This window comes from Myotis nattereri (assembly GCF_964212035.1).
Source record: "Myotis nattereri genome assembly, chromosome: 11".
Lineage (NCBI taxonomy): Eukaryota > Metazoa > Chordata > Mammalia > Chiroptera > Vespertilionidae > Myotis > Myotis nattereri.
In genome coordinates this window covers 54,751,360-54,769,527 of record NC_138086.1, presented here as the reverse complement: position 1 = coordinate 54,769,527, position 18,168 = coordinate 54,751,360, and the positions used below count along the sequence as shown (strand labels likewise).

Sequence of the window (18,168 nt, the reverse complement as noted above, 5' to 3'; positions counted from 1 at the left end):
TATAGCTGAGTTCCTAAAATAAAGTCATTGAAAGGAGTCCCCACTTTTTTTCTCACTTACTTCACTGTTAGATAAAGTAAACATTTAAATACTTTCTTAAAAAAGGAGATGTTCCACTAATGGGTATGTACTCATTGCATATTTCACTCATATGCACCCTTGCCTATTCCACAATGTTTTCACTTTGTCCTGTCAGTTAGCCTAGATTCTTAGGTAATCTTTTTCTTAAATCTCATTTTTTGGTGGTATTTAGCATTCCAGAAAAGTTACACATCAGCCATTCTTATTTAATCAAAATAATCTGTATTGTCTGCTAGAAGCTGTTGAATTTTTATATTTAAGTTTGAATGTATCATCTGAATCTGGCTTCTTTTTGAGTGTCTATTAGTAATTTTGTAAAGCACTAAATGACACCTGTTTATCTGCAGACTGATCTTTATTCTCATTAGGGAATTTCCTTCTGCATTTTATTTATAATGACTTCTGTAATATCTATTGTGATTTCTCCCCAGGTTTCCCTTGTATAATTTAGTTTTTTAATTAACACCTTGAACTTTCTCATACTATTTTCACTTCTTTATTCTTCTGAGTTCTAGACATTTTCAAGTCTATCTTCTATTTATCCAATTCATCTTTATGTGGACAAAGCAGGTTTACACTATTTCAAATGAGGTTTTTAATTCAAATACATTTATTTAATATCTACATGAAATATTTTGTGACATAAAATTATTCCTACTTTGTGCATACTTCTATGATTGAATCACTCTCTTGAATCTTTCTGAGACTAAAAATCAGAAAAAATCTAATATGTTGTCTTCACTTTGTAGTCTCATTTCAGAGAAGATATTTAATTCTGAAGATTCTAGAAAGTTCTTTCCACGTAGAAAGTTGTTTCACATATCTGCTGATATTTTGTTACTCATTGGGAAAAAGCACTACAGGTAATCTACCATCTGTGGTCTTCTCCATGAAAAGGTCCTGTTCCTGCTTCATTTCTGAGAAGAAGTTTTGCCAGACTAGTCCTTTGCTAGTTAAGACTGACCAGCACCAGTCTGGTCAGGATAGAACACTTTTTTTTTTATTAGGTTGCATTTAAAGCCTCCTTTTTGGAAGGAAATGAACTTTTTTTCTGAAAAAAAGCTGTATTGTTTTATTTGGTCCAATGCATGGAAGAGGGCTTAGGTTGGTTAAAAGAATGGCTAGTAATTTTGGGGAGAAGCTCAGGTAAAAGCCAGACACCAGGGGATGCAGAGGGCCCTTCAAAGACCTCTGGGGCCCTGACTGGTTTGGCTCAGTGGATAGAGTATCGGCCTGCGGACTGAGGGGTCCCGGGCTCGATTCCGGTCAAGGGCATGCACCTTGGTTGTGAGCACATCCCCAGTAAGGGGTGTGTAGGAGGCAGCTGATCGATGTTTCTCTCTCATCGATGTTTCTAATTCACTATCCCTCTCCCTTCCTCTCTGTAAAAAATCAATAAAATATATATATTTTTTTAAAAAGGCCTCTGGGCTCCAAAGGCTCCTCGTCGTGCTTGAGGGTGAGCCTTTCGAAGAGGTACTTGTCCAGCCCAGCCTGGGGACCAGTTGCCTGAGGAGTTGAGTCCGGTGTTGCCCATCTTCCTGATGAGTTTCACCTCCTCACCCAGAAAGCGGTTTTCCCAGAAGTCATGGAGCTGAGCTCTGTGCGGGGAGATACCAGGGCAGGCAGCTCCAAGAAGGCCTGGTTCAGGTTCCTCTCCAAGGCCATGGCAGCTTCCCTGGTGTCCTGAGGTTTGCCCACTCACTGTGGGAAGGCTTCAGCACGTCCTGGAAGAGGATGCGGCCACCGCTCTGGTTTTGCAACTTTAAGAGATGCTCAGTGCCCTTGCACTTCTCCTGGGCCTTCTCCTAGGCCTAGGCCTAACTCTTGGGAGCAGTAGCCCACACCCTTGAGAGCCACATCGTCACGTCACGGTGGAAATAGAAGGCCAGAGAGAGGTAGGTGTGGGGGACCCGCAGATGCAGGCTGGGCAGGCAGTTGACCGCAGCCTCCACCTGGGTGGAATAATTTTGATGAATTTGGGAGCTCATGGTTAAAGTAGGAAAAAAACGGTGTGTTGGCTGATCTCAGAGATGGTTCTGAAAGTGGTGACTGGATAAGACACAGGAGAGTGGTCTGAGGCTGGAAAAAGGGGTGTCCTTAGGTCTGTTCCTTCCAAACATTGTTGAAACAAGACAAATCCGGACCCCCAAGGGCACTATCAGAAAATGAACTTTTAATTTAATGGTAAACACTGTTCTGTGGGATTCTGAGATTAAGACTTTGAATACTAGCTACTCACCCATTTAACCAACATATGAGTTTAAAGGTAGTTAACCAGACATCTTTTTCTTTTTTTCACTGCTCAAAATTATTTTAACAGAAACTTCTTCTCTCTCTCTCTTCACTCTCTCTCTCTCACACACACACATGTTGCTATCAGGAAGATATGTTTGAATCACTTAATTTAATTCTTTGCATTAAGTTTGTAATTAAAAAATTGAAACTATATTTTATGGGGGGAAATTAACCAATCTTTCTGCTTCAGGAGAAATTATCAAGTTTTTCTACTAACATCTGGGCCCATCCACTCAAAAAGAAACATTTCTGAGTAATCTTTCTGCCCTTATTATTATTTCTCCTGCATTACAAAAACAATACCCATTATCCTCCAACGTGTAGTATGTAGTTATTCTTCTTGTGCAGACACCTCATCGTCTGCCTTTATCCCCCACACTTGGGTATATTAGTGTAAATTTACCAGGGTCCCTTATGCCTATCTTGCAGACCAGGCATTCTTTCACAGAAGAGGGAATCACATAGCACAAAATTCTAGCTTTTGACATCGTTCTGGTTTCAAAGTATAGATACTTTTTTTTCCTTAATTTATTTTATAATGATATATCCTTTATCTAAAAACTTTAATGTTTCAAAGATGTCTTAATAGTTATATATAAAGTCAGATCTTTATAGAATTGATTAGCAAATTAATCCAGTTAGTGAATATTTATTGAGTACCTACTATGAGCGTAGTACTTTGAGTTACAATTGAAGTCAAAAGAGTTGTCTTTTGCTATCTACAATTTAGCTAAGAAAATAAGATATATACATATGGGAACCTAAGAAAAATATTAATAAGGAATTGTGAGACCATGACAGTGAAAATATCTGATATTCAGTAAAATAGATGATTTCATACAAGGAAACTGTCACAGGTAAGTGTTTGAAAATCAATGTGAATAGAAAGCAAGTTACTGAGAAACATTTTGACTAGAGACGGAATAACAGGGATTATACCAGGATGTCATAATCCTAGAGTGAGAACTATGGTTAGAGGAGTTGATTAGGTTGTTTGTGGATGGCCTGGAATGCTAAGATAAAGTTTGTGCTGTAAGTAATGTGGGTTTGATATAAGGAAAATGGCTGTTGTAATGAGGTTAGAGCAGTAGCCAAAGGCAAAGAGAAGTAGTCAGTGAGGGCATCCTCGGGGAATCCAGCTCCAGGATAGTGTGGATGTGGACTTAGAGTGGGCAGGGTATGACTGGTGAAGGATGTCACAATAGAAAACTCACAGGACATGGTAACTGTGGGGTGAGTTGTGTAAGATCAAAACAGTTTTGTTAATTATAAGGGACATTGTGTATGAGATCGCTCTTTCAACTTCATTAAATTGTGGAATTTATATTATGAATGATGTAAGAAAATAAAGCATGACAGTGTGACAAGTCCCAGATCTAGGAATAATTGACACAATAATGAACTGCTTGTTTCTCAGGCCAGACGTCTGGTGCTTTTGGCTGCCGTGTTTTACCCCACTGCACCCTGGCTCTTTGCACTGCATTGGTTCAGGTCTTTCCTATTTAACAAAGTCACAGTGCTGCCCCCCAGAGTTTTATTGAACAATGATTTTTTCTTAATTCCCTCATTCCACACATACTGATTGAGCATCTACAGTATGGACAAGGCATTGTGCTAAGCATAGAGAATAAAGGAGATGAAAACTCCCATGAGTTCATAAGTAAACCCAAGTGCATTTTCACGAGTACTTTATTATTGAGATTTTAGGTCATAGTTCTTTCAAATGAGCAGGAGGAAAATGCTTTCATTTGGAAAAGACTGTTTTGTTTTCCTCAAATTCTGTCAACAGGTAGACTGCATTTTCCTGCAATTTGGGAAATTTACAAACACCAAACATTTATTTTCATCTCCACTAGGGGACAGTGTGTTACCATTAGATTTTTCCCTCTTCCAAATCAGCAAAATGTATAGATTTTTTAAATTTGAAATTAATTATTTTATAAATGTAACAAAACTGTTAAAATGCTTATAAAGTCTACAATTTAGGGCTTTTGTAATTGTATATTGTATAGATAGATATCGATATTTGTAGATCTCTGTATATATACTTTTATTTGTTTATATAGAGTGTTTGAAATTTGTGGCACTTAGGTGATTTTTGCATGAGTTCACCAAAACAAGGATGGAAGGAAGAAGAATATTTATATCAAAATATAAGCATCTGAATTTCAGGACAGCTTTGTAGCTCATAAGAATTTAATTAGGCTTTCGGCATGGAATTTACTGAGACATCCTAAAGTTTACCCTTCAGGAAGGGCTGTGTAATCCCTTGAGACATCTGAAGCCTAAATATATATATACATATATTTTCCTTTATAGTTTTCCTTTTAACTGAGTTACAATTGAAGTTCATTGTGTTCTTTAGGTATGATATGTATAGAAGATGATTATCTCTAAGATTTCCTTTCCGGTTGTCTATAAAGATTTGGACAACAGTGATGTCATAGCTCTTCCTGCTATTCTTTGAGACAGTGTTCTACAAAATCCACATGAACGTAATTCTAACAGCATACCATCATTTGTATTCAGAGAACGAAATTTGATTTGTTATCATATAAGATCATATGTAAAATAATACCATCATTTGTTTACACCTCTTTCATTCAAATATTGAGACCTGTGTAGTACAATGGTAGCATTTAATGTTTTAAAATATACTTTTAAAGAGTTTTTTGAGTTTATGTATACTGGTAACAGTTTTGCCAAAGGTGTCATTTGAGAATATTGAAAGGGACAGTAAGTAAGAATTCTGAAGACATGGGCTAATATTATAGGAAAGTGACTGTTTGTACCCACTCGTAGGTGCAGCTTCTTAGTCATTTGCTTCTGGAACTGCAGACTTTCCTTGTCCAAATTGTGAGGTGGGTGGTGGGGAGGAGAGAAAGGAGGAGCTCCTCTGAATTGTGGAGGTGCTGCTGTCATTCTCCGTCTTCTGTCAGCAGAAAGCTGAGACCTTGTGAATTGTTCTTATGATTCTTTCTTGGGCCTTAGTATGTAGTTGCCTCAAAAAACTAAAAATGGAACTCCCATTTGACCCAGTGATCCCACTTCTAGGAATATATCCCAAGAAACTAGAAACACCAATGAGAAAGGATATATGCACCCCTATGTTCATAGCAGCATAATTTACCATAGCTAAGAGTTGGAAACAGCCTAAGTGCCCATCAGCAGATGAGTGGATTAGAAAACTGTGGTACATCTACACGATGGAATATTATGCTGCGGTAATAAAGAAGGAATTCTTACCATTTGCAACAGCATGGATGGAACTGGAGAGCATCACACTAAGTAAAATAAGCCAGTCAGAGAAAGATAAATATCACATGATCTCACTCATTTTTGGAATATAATGAACAATATAAACCGATGAACAAAAACAAATCCAGAGACCGGGAAGCATTGATCAGACCGTCAAACCACAGAGGGAAGGTAGGGGAGGATGGGGGTAAGGGGGAGAGATCAACCAAAGGACTTGTATGCATGCATATAAGCCTAACACAGTAGTCAGCAAACTCATTAGTCAACAGAGCCAAATATCAACAGTACTTCTTCAAAATAGACTCGCCCAGGCCAAAAACCGACTATTGCGCATGGGCCACAAAGTTTCAATCGCACTGTATGCGCGCCCTCACGGGGTATTTTGTGGAAGAGCCACATTCAAGGGGCCAAAGAGCTGCATGTGGCTCACTAGCCGCAGTTTGCCGACCACGGGCTAACCAGTGAACACAGACAATGGGGGTGAGGGCATGAGTGAGGTGGGGGGCAATGGGGATAAGGACACATATGTAATACCTTAATCAATAAAGAAATTTTTAAAAATTCAAACAAACTTTAACCAAATGTCTGTGAAGCATTTTCACATGCCTCATCTCATTTGATCCTCATAGAAGTCCTGGAGTAGGTAGATAGGAGACTCAGTAGAATCCTATTTTCTTTTCATTAGCCAGAAAACAGATTTAGAGAGTTTAGAAACTTGACCTGACTGAAAAGAAGTAAGAAATGTGGAACTTGAGAATTACTTCAGGTTTTCTCACTGTGCAGAATATAGTCAAACACTACTGCAGTTAAATATTTTACCCTTTGTTCTCCCTGCATGATCTACAATAATAATCTGCTTCATGTTGATATTTACTGCTGTGTTGCTGACAGTTACTTGGAGGAGAAGTTAGGGTGCTTCACTGGTCTGGAAAAAGTTTAGCTAAATCAGAAAGCAGGTCTAATTAAACAAATATATATATATTGCTGGCACCAATCACACACATGTGTTTCCACATCAGTCATTGTCCATCTTGAATTTGGTTGACACTTCTATTATAGAAAAAGGACAAATAGCAATATTAAAATATTTCTAATTAATTTCCTTTCAATGTGCACAAATTTGTGCACCAGGCTTTTAGTGATAATATAAAATAAGTAATTGCAATTATAGCAATAATGTAGACTTTAACACATATCATTAAAGATATTCCTGTTTTTCTTTAAATTCAACAAATGTTGGATTTTTATGCATGGGTGTGTAAACATTGTTGTGCCATGTTTATAGCTAGTGCTCTTTATGGCTGGTGAGTAGAAATCAAAGTAAATCTGAAGCCTGGAAATTGCTAGAGTTACAGATGGTAAATAAAGTGCTGATAAATTTAATTTAGGTAATTTTTTCTTTACTTCTTACTATGGGAATTTGGGTACCCACTTTTCCTGTAATACCTTTGGAAAGTCTAGCTTCCATGCCATAATAAAAGTTAATCATAATTTCTTGTTCCCCAAATATTTCTTGTTTATTCTGGACTCTGCAATTAAACACATACCTTTTTTGAAAAATAATGCAATTTGTTCTTTAGATCCACAGAAATATTGAGACGATCATACCGAGTTCATATCTGGCCTGCACTCAGTTTCCCCTATTAACAACTACAGTCCAGAGTTTGTTCAGATTTCCTTAGTTTTACCTAATGTTGTTTCTTTTCTTTCTTTCTTTCCTTCTTTCTTTCTTTCCTTCCTTCTTTCTTTCTTTTTTTTAATTTTTATTCCTGGATACCATATGACTTTTGTTGTCAGGTCTTCTTAGGTTCCTCTTGGCTGTGACAGTTTCTCAGATTTCCCTTGTTTTTGATGATCTTGACAGTTTTGAGAAGTACTGGAAAGATATATTGTGGGAGGCCCCTCTATTGGAATTCATTTAATGGTTTTCTCATGAGTTAGACTGGGGTTACTGGTTTTGGGGAGGAAGACCACAAAGGTGAATGACATTTGCATCCCATCATATCAAGAGTGCACATCATCAACATGATTTTCCAGTGTTCAGGTTTACCTTGCTTCCTTGGTGTTAACATTAAACATTTATATTACATGATATTTGGAACACACAAAGACATTCACGTATATATACTTATTCATACACTAGAGGTCTGGTGCACGAAATACATGCACTTGGCGGGGGGGAGGTCCGTCAGCCCAGCCTGCACCCTCTCGCAGTCTGGGAGCCCTCGGGGGATGTCTGACTGACGGCTTAGGCCCGCTTCCCCAGGGGTGCGGGCCTAAGCCGTCAGTCGGACATCCTTAGCACTGCTGCAGAGGTGGGAGAGGCTCCTGCCACCACCACTGTGCTCGCCAGCTGTGAGCCTGGCTCAGGGCTTCTGGCTGAGTGGCGCTCCCACTGTGGGAGTGCACTGACCACCAGGGGGCAGCTCCTGCATTGAGCATCTGCCCCCTGGTGGTCAGTGCGCATCATAGTCACCGGTCGTTCTGAATGGCCGTTCAGTCGATTTGCATATTAGCCTTTTATTATATAGGATATGTGTGAATGATAATAAAATGACCACCTGTAATGCCTTTTCACTCTCCATCCTGGTTAAGGGTTAATGACAGTTTTGGATACCCACAGGCATCAAGAAATGCTTTTTTAAAAGACCTATTTGAATGTGCATTTTTTCAACCTGTGTCATCAATACTTTTATAGACATCTAGACTTGTGAGATGAGTTTGCAATCCATAATTGCTTGACTATCTGATCTTTGTATCCACTAGAATTTTGTGTATCACACCATTTTATTTAATTACTTTTTAAATTTCCATATTTTCTAAGGATGAAATGATCAATAGAGATGAGGCAGACAGGAAAAACAAATATGCAGTGGAATAACAGGTTCCACTAAATTCTCACCAAATTCTAATCTTTCCAAATGATGCCTATAAAATATGCAGGAATAAATGAATTTTAAGGAATATTCCTACTTAAATTCTTAATTAGCTAAAGATATGTAAGTTATGGAGCTATGAAAATGAGCATAGAAAATTTTTTTCAAGATATGGAAATGTTATTTTTCTAACCCTACAATCTTAAATAGATTTTTTTTCCTCCTTTATTTGTTACTGTGCTACTTTCACTTTGACAAGTATAAGCTGGTTTCAAAGAGGCTACACAGATAGCCTTTTTCTATTTATTTTCTAAGGGGAAATGTTAATTAGCATCATCTGTTTTATGTTTTAATTTAATAAATGAGATTTGGGAGTAGATGTGCATTATGAACCCTGTGACACTGTAATTAATTAATCAAGAGTGACAAATATATATCTATAGTTGGCTTGTATCTTATTCAGTTTGAGAATACTTATTGCTTTGTTCATGAGTGATGTGGCATATAAGTGGATCACATTTTAAGCCCCAACATATTTGGCTTTAGAATTATTTGTTTTATGTGATTTAGGTCTTGTGATATTTGGACGCCAGTACAGCATTTGAAATCCAATATTGAAATGTCCTTAAAACCCACATGCAGGAAGCCAAGTAGCCACCATTCAGCCCCTTGTGTGTCCTTCCCAGCTTCACCCTTTAGAACCAGATCCAGGAAGTTGATGAAAAGAGTAGCTTAACAGAGGTGGTCTCTCACCACCATCCTCATAGATGAGAAACTGAGGGCCAGGCATGGTGGCAGTGGTAAATTCTTCTTTGTACTACCGCCAAGGCTTCTGGCTAAACATGCAAATAGGAGTAAACAAAGAAACCAAATAGTGGTCATTGTTAACAAATGAGTTAAACTGAAAGAGTGATGATATCTCTATCATAGAGCCTCCTTTGCTTTGAATTCCTTATAATTTATGGAGTGTAACCATGTGTTAGGCATTGAGCTAAGTGTTTCATATTCAAAGATAAAATGAAAAATTCTTTACATCAAGAAACATCATGTGGTGAAATAAATGGTCAACTAAAAAGACTATTTAGAATTCAGTGTGCTAGAGGAATTCACAGCTGTGGAAACAGATTCGTCTCACCCAAATTTGGCTGGAGGCTAGGAGTTAGGGTCGATTTCAAGAGTCACTGATATGTGGGTGGAACCACAAAGAGTAACTCGGGTCAGCTAAGCTGGGAAGGGAATGGGAAAGCTTTTCTGGCAAAGGGATGAGCTGGTGCAAAGGGATAAAGCTTAGGGAAAAGGCTTGCTTGGGTAATCTTCACCAGTTGTGTGTGGCCTGGAGATTTGAGTGTTTTTTTAAGGAGAGGCTGGAAGGATTAAAGATCTTGTCTTTACCAGGTAAATGGTTCAGACTTGATCCTGAAGTTTGAAGTAGCCATCAGAGGATTTTAGACAGGAAAGGGATGGGGTCAGATTGATATTTTAAAATAAGTATTTTGACTTGCTGGGTGAGAAACAGGGTGACACAGTATAAGACTTTAGAGCAGTGGTTCTCAACCTGTGGGTCGCGACCCCTTTGGGGGTTGAACGGCCCTTTCACAGGGGTCGCCTAAGACCATCAGAAAACACATATATAATTACATATTGTTTTTGTGATTCATCACTATGCTTTAGTTATGTTCAATTTGTAACAATGAAAATACATCCTGCATATCAGATATTTACATGACGATTCATAACAGTAGCAAAATTACAGTTATGAAGTAGCAACGAAAATAATTTTATGTTTGGGGGTCACCACAACATGAGGAACTGTATTAAAGGGTCGCGGCATTAGGAAGGTTGAGAACCACTGCTTTAGAGAGATTGTTTATGGGATTGTTCCAGTAATTCAGGGCGGAGACATTTTGCTGGCAGGGGCAGTTTGAGGGGAGAATATTAATTCAAGAAATATGAAGGAAGCAGAAGCAATAGGTGCTGGTGACACTTTGTTGGAAGGCATAAGGTTGATGCCAGGTTCAGAGACTGATGACCAGATCCCACTTTTGGGACATAGCACAATTCTTCACCCAGACACCTGAAAGATGTTAGCAGTTTCCACTTTTCATTCCCCCTCATAGTGCCACTTCTTCATAGTGTCAAGAAGCCCGAATGATTAGAATAAATACATTTAAATAGGCAATATGATTTCAAAGACAAAACAACACTTAACAACTTGTGAGATAACTCATTTCACAAATTTGCCTGATCTTACTGAAACGTGGGGTTCAGGGTACAGACTTCTTCTTGTGGGTTCTTGTCCCACAAAGATGAAGAATAAATTTGTGGACTAACAGATTTCTTTAATAAAAATGTAGAAGTTTATTGGAAGCATATACAAATTCCATCTGGGCAGATCTCTTCGGGAGAGACCCCCAAATGGGAAATGCCTGCTCGCTCTCTCTCTCTCTCTCTAATGGGCAAAATAAAATAAAAAATCCTGCCTCGTGTCCCTTTGTCTCCTGTTTATACATGCTGTAGTTCTTTGTTTGAACCTGACTCTTTCTAATTGGACCTTTCATTAATTTAGGGCCCCCAAGCTCTCCTCATTGGTTCTTTTGTTAAATCGTATCAGTTTCAAAGGCCAAAGCCCACGTGGTACCCCCTTTCCCTCTCCCCGCCTTACCTTATAACATTTCTCTATCTGCTGTGAAAATCTGTTTTCCTCTTTATGCCATTTGTTGTCATTTCTCTATCCTCTGTGGAAGTTTGTTTCCTTTTTCCCCATACAGCAGGTCATCAGGTTACATGGGAGAGCCATTCCTACGGCGACATAACACGATTTTCGCCCTAAGTCAGAACCCACCGACATAAGCACCTACGTCACTCACATGGAGCACATACACAGCAGTAATGAAGTGAAACAGTAAAAAAAATTTAAAGATAACAATTCCTGACATTTACTTGTGGTAAATAAATAATAAAAAACATAAAGCACATACGTACATACGTCAAAATGACAGAACTTTTTTTTTTATATAAATGGGAGATGGCAACGTAACCACGAAACAAGGTATGTCAAGTCCAATGTAACCCAAGGACTGTCTATACTCTGTGGCTTTTCCTTATCTTCTGTGAATGTATGTCTTCCTCTCCCCTTATCCTGTGGCACCTTTTTTGTCTCTGAATGTATGCCTTCTGGTGGCTCCAAACCCTCACCTATGCATTCCTCCCCCATGGACCTTCTTTATTTCTAAAATTTCCTAAACCTGCTTATTTGATCCCTAAAACTCCTTTTATTACTTTACAAAAAAGCCAGTTTCCTTCCCAGTTCCCCTCCCTTCCCCCACACTAGTACAAACAGTTTATAAGTCTGTCAGAGGACACCCAGGAGCAAGATGAAGAAAAGGCTTATCAATGAAATAGTCAAATTTCAGTGAAGAGCTAAAGTTGGTCAGATATTGGATTAAAAGAAAACTAGCGGCCCAGTGCATGACATTCGTCCACTGGGGAGGGGTCTCTCAGCCCAGCCTGCTCCCTATCCTAGTTGGACATCCCCCAAGGGGTTCTTAGCGCTGCTGTGGAGGCTATCCCCTCCGCTGCTGCACTCGCCAGTCATGAGCCTGGCTTCTGGCTGAGCAGCACTCCCCCTGTGGGAGTGCACTGACCACCAGGGGGCAGCTCCTGCATTGAGTGTCTGCCCCCTGGTGGTCAGTGTGTGTCATAGCGACCAGTCATTCCACTGTTCAGACAATTTGCATATTGGGATTTTATTATATAGGACTAGAGGCCTGGTGCACGAAATTCGTGCAGGGGGATGTGTCCCTTAGCCCAGCCTGCACCCTCTCCAATATGGACCCCTCGAGGGATATCCGACTGCCTGTTTAGGCCTGATCCCAGCGGGATCGGACATCCTTCTCACAATCCAGGACTGATGGCTCCCAACCACTTGCCTGCCTGCCTGCCTGATTGCCCCTAACAGCTTATGCCTGCCATCCTGATCACACCCTAACCACTCCCCTGCCGGCCTGATCGACACCTAACTGCTCCCCTGCTGGCCCGATTCCCCCAACTGCCCTCCCCTGCCAGCCTGGTTGCCCCCAACTGCCCTCCCTTGCTGGCCTGGTCACCCCTTACTGCCCTCCCATGCAGGCCTGGTCCCCCTCAACTGTCCTCCCCTGCAGGCCTGGTCCCTCCCAACTGCCCTAACTTGTAGGCCTGGTCCCCCCTAACTGCCCTCTCCTGCTGGCCTGGTCACCCCCAACTGCCCTCCCCTGAAGGGCTGGTTGCCCCCAACTGCTCTCCCTTGCAGGCCTGGTCCCTCCCCACTGTCCTCCCCTGCAGGCCTGGTCCCCCCAACTGTCCTTTCCTGTAGGCCTGGTCCCCCTTAACTGCCCTCCCCTGCTGGCCTGATTGCCCACCACTGACCTCCCCTGCTAGCCATCTTTGACCACAGGGGGCGGCCATCTTGTGTGTTGGAGTGATGGTCAATTTGCATATTACCTCTTTATTAAATAGGAGAATCTTTTGTTTCGTACTGTTAGCATTTGAAATTACATCAGTTTTTTTCTAGTGATCTTCATTAGATAATTTTTATCTTTAATGAAAGGTGCTTGCAAAAGCATTTTTCCTTTATTTGGGGAAAACCAAGTCCCTGTCTGTGGCTATGGGCTGAGCTTCATAGAATTCCAAGGCCAAAGAGTAGCCGACCTTAACAGTAGCTCCTTGAACTCATAGAAACAGAATAGAATGGTCTTTAACAGGAGCTGAGGGATGGAGGAGATGAGGAGATAGTGGCCAAACGGTACAAAATTCCAGTTACAAGGTGAATAAGTTCTGAGAATTGTACAGCATGGTGATTATAGTTAACAATATTGTATTGTATAATTGAAAGTTGCTAAGAGAGTAGACCTTAAATGTTTTTATAGCCCCCCCCCCCCCCCGCCCGAATCAAATGGTAACTATGAAGTGATAGATGTGGTAACTATTCTCTTCATAATTTGATAATATCTATATTATAAAAGCCTAAGCAACCTTTACGACACGAACGGCCGGTCAACCAGTTGCTATGACATGCCCTGACCACCAGGGGGCAGACACTCAATGCAAGAGCTGCCCCCTGGTGGTCAGTGTGCTCTCACAGCCAACCTCCCGTGGCCGACCAACGTCCTCTGGTCCCTCCCCCAGCTGGCCAACCTCCTGAGGACTTTCCCCCTGGCCGGCCCCAGCTGCAGTTCCTCCTCCCCCGCCATCCAACCTCCCACAGCCCCTCCCTCCCTGGCCTGCTTGGTCCTGCCCCCAGTAGGCCCTGATCACTGGCCAGGCCGAGGGACCCTACCCATTCACCAATTGTGCACTGGGCTGCTACTATCTATATATATAAAACCCTAATATGCAAATAGACCAAATGGTGGAACAACCAGTTGCTATGACATGCACTGACCACCAGGGGGTACGCACGGAACATGGCTGGTGTCGGCCACAGCCTGATAGTGGAGCAGGTGAGTGGGGTCACCAGACCAAGGTGGGGTGCTGGTTGCTGTAATCGGGGTGAGCCTCTGGTGGTTACTGAAAATTCTTTGCTCCTGTGCGCCATAGTCCTGCCTGGCGCTCACACCTGCTGCAGGTGCTGGCCCCGCTCATCCTTCAGGGCTTCTCCACCTCGCCCTGCTCCTGAGGGGCGATCAGGGCCAGCAGCCACCTCTCACACCCACTGCTGGCGCCAGAGCCACCACTCTCACTTACTGCCGGTGCCGGCCCTGCTCACACCCGCAACTGGCATTTGCACCTGCTGACGGTGCCAGCCCCAATTGCTCCGTACTGTCAACGGGTGCGAGTGGGGCCTGCACTGTCAGTGCATGGGAGCAGTGGTGGTGGGAGTGGGGCTGCTGGCAGATGGGACCAGGGGCTGCAGTGGGAGGGGCCAGGCGGGGTATGGAGGATGGGCCGAGACCAGCCCCTGTGCCCACCGCAGCCTTGAGGCCCACAGTTCCTTTCAAGGTGCATGAATTCATGCACTGGGTCTCTAGTGTGTGTGTGTGTGTGTGTGTGTGTGTGTGTGTGTGTGTGTGTATATATACACACAACTCAATGATATATATGTGTATATGTATATATATACACACACACACATATGTATATGTGTGTGTGTGTGTATATATATATATATATCATTGAGTTGTGTGTGTGTATATATATATATATATGCATATATATATATAATTGAGTTGTGTCTCTGAAACTTATACAATATTATGTGTCAGTTATATCTCTATGAAGCTGGGGAAAACATTTAAATAAATGAATATTTATTTTTAAAGTAACTCTTTACTAAATTTAGCATGTGACATCTTTCCAAAATATTGTTTTACCCTTTCTTTTCAGGATGAGCAGAAGCTCCAAGACAGTTTAAGGCAAGGGGCCACAATAATTGCTACACTCATCAAAGAGAGAAATTCTGCATTCATTGGGCAGCTACTGGTAGCATGAAGGACACAGAGAAAATTGCCTACTGAGTTTAAAGAAATGTTTAAGTTCCTCTGTCCTGCTTCCCCTCCCTGTTGTGTGTGGTAGCATATTTAAGTTGTCTTTTATGTCTCATAATTTGTAGGATATGATGCTTGGGTTATAAAAGTAGATTAATGTTTTATATTTGTGAAATAAAAATTTACTTTCATGCATGTCATATTTAAATTGCCCAAACAGGTAAGGTAAGGATAGGTAAGTGGAAAATAATGGCCTTCATATAATCTTTTTACAAAAGTATGAAAGATCAATAGAAACAATCATGTGTGAGCTAATCCTCCAAGGAATGAGAACTTAGAAATCTTAAACTATTCTCTCTGTGTTAATTACTAAATCACACTGTAATGAAACTAATAGATAAGGTTCAGAATTATATTTCTTTAAAATTGTGTTGTCATCATTAGATATTGACTTGTGTTCTAATTTTCCATGCCTTAAAAAACAAAACAAAACATAAAAACAAACAGAAAACAATGAGATTGTAGAGATTCTTTAAATATATTCACTATTGGCCCTCAACATTACTCACGATTCCTAAATGAGATGTAATATACTCCTTAGATTACATAATTTTTACTCATTTTAAAAGGTCTCTGATCTTTCTGAATGCATTTAAGAGAAGACTGGAAAGCTTCATAAAAGTGAAGTTATTTTAGTGAAGCCCAAGTTAGTCTTCAAAAAGACAGGGAGCCATTGCAAGAATTTAATTATTCTTTTGATACAGATACTATTTTTTTAAGTCAAGTTTCTATTCTTTCAAATTTCCACTGGTATGTACACCTTAAATATTAATGATTTCCCCTATATTAATTACATTGTATAATTATGTGCATGCAGTCATTAGAGATGCCTTTTACTCCATATTTACACTGACTTTCTTACTTTTATTTTTTAAATATATTTTTGATTGATTTTAGAGAGGAGGGGAGAAGGAGAGAGAAATAGAAACATCAATGATGAGAGAGAAACATGATCAGCTGCCTCCTGCATGCCCCCTACTGAGGACCGAGACCGCAACCAAGGCATGTGCCCTGACCGGGAATAGAACTATGAGCTCCTGGTCGATGCTCAACCATTGGGCCACAAGGCTGGGACTGGCTACATTGACTTTCTAAGAACACAATAGATTAGATTATTCAAGGGCTTAGGCTGCACATGGAAACTATCAAAGTTGCATGAGATGTTTTCTATAACATATCTACCTAGTGGAATTTCTTCTTAGCATGTTGGATGAGTTTTCCTATATTTCTCAAGTATCTCTCTTAGTCGGAGAGTGTATGTTACATTTAAGTGATAGTCGGTAGAAAACAATGGACATGGAGTGAATACTACAGTTCATTCCCCTACATAAAAGGCATTGTTTCAATGTAGTTTGGATCTGAGTTTCTGGGCTTGCTACTTTCTCTCTCAGGATGTTAAGAAATATAAAATAAATCATTTAATTCAAATCTTGAGGGTGAACATCTATGGGAAATGTGTGAATTTTGGTTAGGTTGTCTAGGGGTGGTGAACTAGTTGTGTTGTGGAAGGCTCACCCCTTCTGAAACCTGTCAAAGTCTTCAAGTGAAAATGTTTTTAAGAATTTGAAATTGCTTATACAGGCCAATGGGGAAATGTTACCACGATTCAAAAGAAAGGGTGAGTGTTTTAAAGTTTAGCCTGCTAATGGAATGTTATACCAGACAAGACTTTATCTGGGAGTAAGCAGTATGACTTTACCCTAAGGTAATAGGAAGCAGTTAGTATAATGAGGTTTAGTTAATAAAATATGAAATTGTGTCTAAACTAATCACTACCATCATCATCATCAAATTTTATTTTTCTTTATAGTTTACAAGTGATTCACAACATTGAAAATCACTTAAAGAAATCCCCCCACATCTTTCACTGCTGAGATGGGAAGTTATGCTCAGGGGTCTCAACTACCTTGCCCAGAGCCACGTGGCTGCCCAGTAACGAAAGGCAGGGCTTAGACTCAGGACCACAGGAGATGTTTTAAGCGCAGCTCCCTGTATAACCACGATTGCCACAGAGGGCACCTGGCAGAGAGGCTGTGGGGAACAAGCCAGAGGCTCCACGGGAGCCCTGGAAGAATGGACAAGGTGGGTCAGTCTGCCCAGTTACCAGAGGAAAGTCCTGAAGCGCTTGGCTTTCCAGCCATCTTTCCAACATACATACAACCTTGTAGCCAAGGATGAAGGGAGTGGAGAAAATGAATGACCAGGAGAGAAAGGTTAATGAGTTGTTTCTATTGTTTAGGAGACTCAGAGGCCACTTCACAGTTACATTTTCATCCCAGCTTCTGTAAACCTAATTACTTTCATGAGAACTGTGTTTTCACTTTATTTTCCAAAATCCCTTAAAACTGAGAGTAACTACTCAGTTAACTATGCCTCAAGGTTGCTGAAATTGCTTTCTACCTGTGGACAACTTTGTAAAAAGACTCTCTCCCCACCCACCTAAATGTATGCTGATTAATAAATACAATTTAAAGAAAGCCTTTTTAGGAATTTAACAGTGTCACCACTGTTTAGATTAATGACATATTGGTAAGAGGTAGTAGTTGTGTGTGTGTGTGTGTGTGTGTGTTTTATTAAAGTGCTCAATTTGAGAGATAACTTGTTGCATATATACTCATTTACAGATAAAATCCAGACCTGCATATTCTATCCAGATCCATATTCTATCCATTCTTTCTGTGGTCAGTTTAAGCGTTTTGCATTTGTTTGCAGGAAACCTTTCTTTTCTCATGCTGGTTTATTAAAAGCAAATTTTACTTTATATATATTAACACAATGCTTATGTTATAAAACTCAAGTTGCAGTAGAATATTTTTATACTGAATCTGCAAAGTTTACTTCCTTTTAATGTTTAAACTAATTATGTCAAGGAAGCATCAAAATGTTTATATTAAAATGTAAAGAAAGTCATTTGGAAGAAGGATACTTGGAGATATTTTAAAAGATTAATTAAAAATAAACAGAATAAATGAAAAATACATATCCTTTAGTATTTATTAAAATGGTTAAAATAAGTGGACTAGAAGTGGTCGTGTTGATGGTTTTGATATTGTAACATTTATATATGTTCTTACACAGTTTTAGTTTTTAGTTTCAAAATTGAGAAAACTATGGGTATTTTTAAAATGAAAAGT

General features: G+C 40.1%; 1 protein-coding gene across 1 annotated transcript in view; it reads left to right on the top strand.

The window, feature by feature from the left end:
* CRPPA (CDP-L-ribitol pyrophosphorylase A) overlaps window positions 1–15,450 on the top strand; it is a gene marked incomplete at its 5' end in the record, with an annotated part of 163,480 nt that extends 148,030 nt beyond the window's left edge. The window contains one exon of the mRNA XM_081101934.1: window positions 14,874–15,450. Coding sequence (XP_080958060.1) covers window positions 14,874–14,978 — 105 coding nt within the window. The 3' untranslated portion in view covers window positions 14,979–15,450. The remainder of the gene's footprint in view (window positions 1–14,873) is intronic.
* Window positions 15,451–18,168: the final 2,718 nt, after the last annotated feature.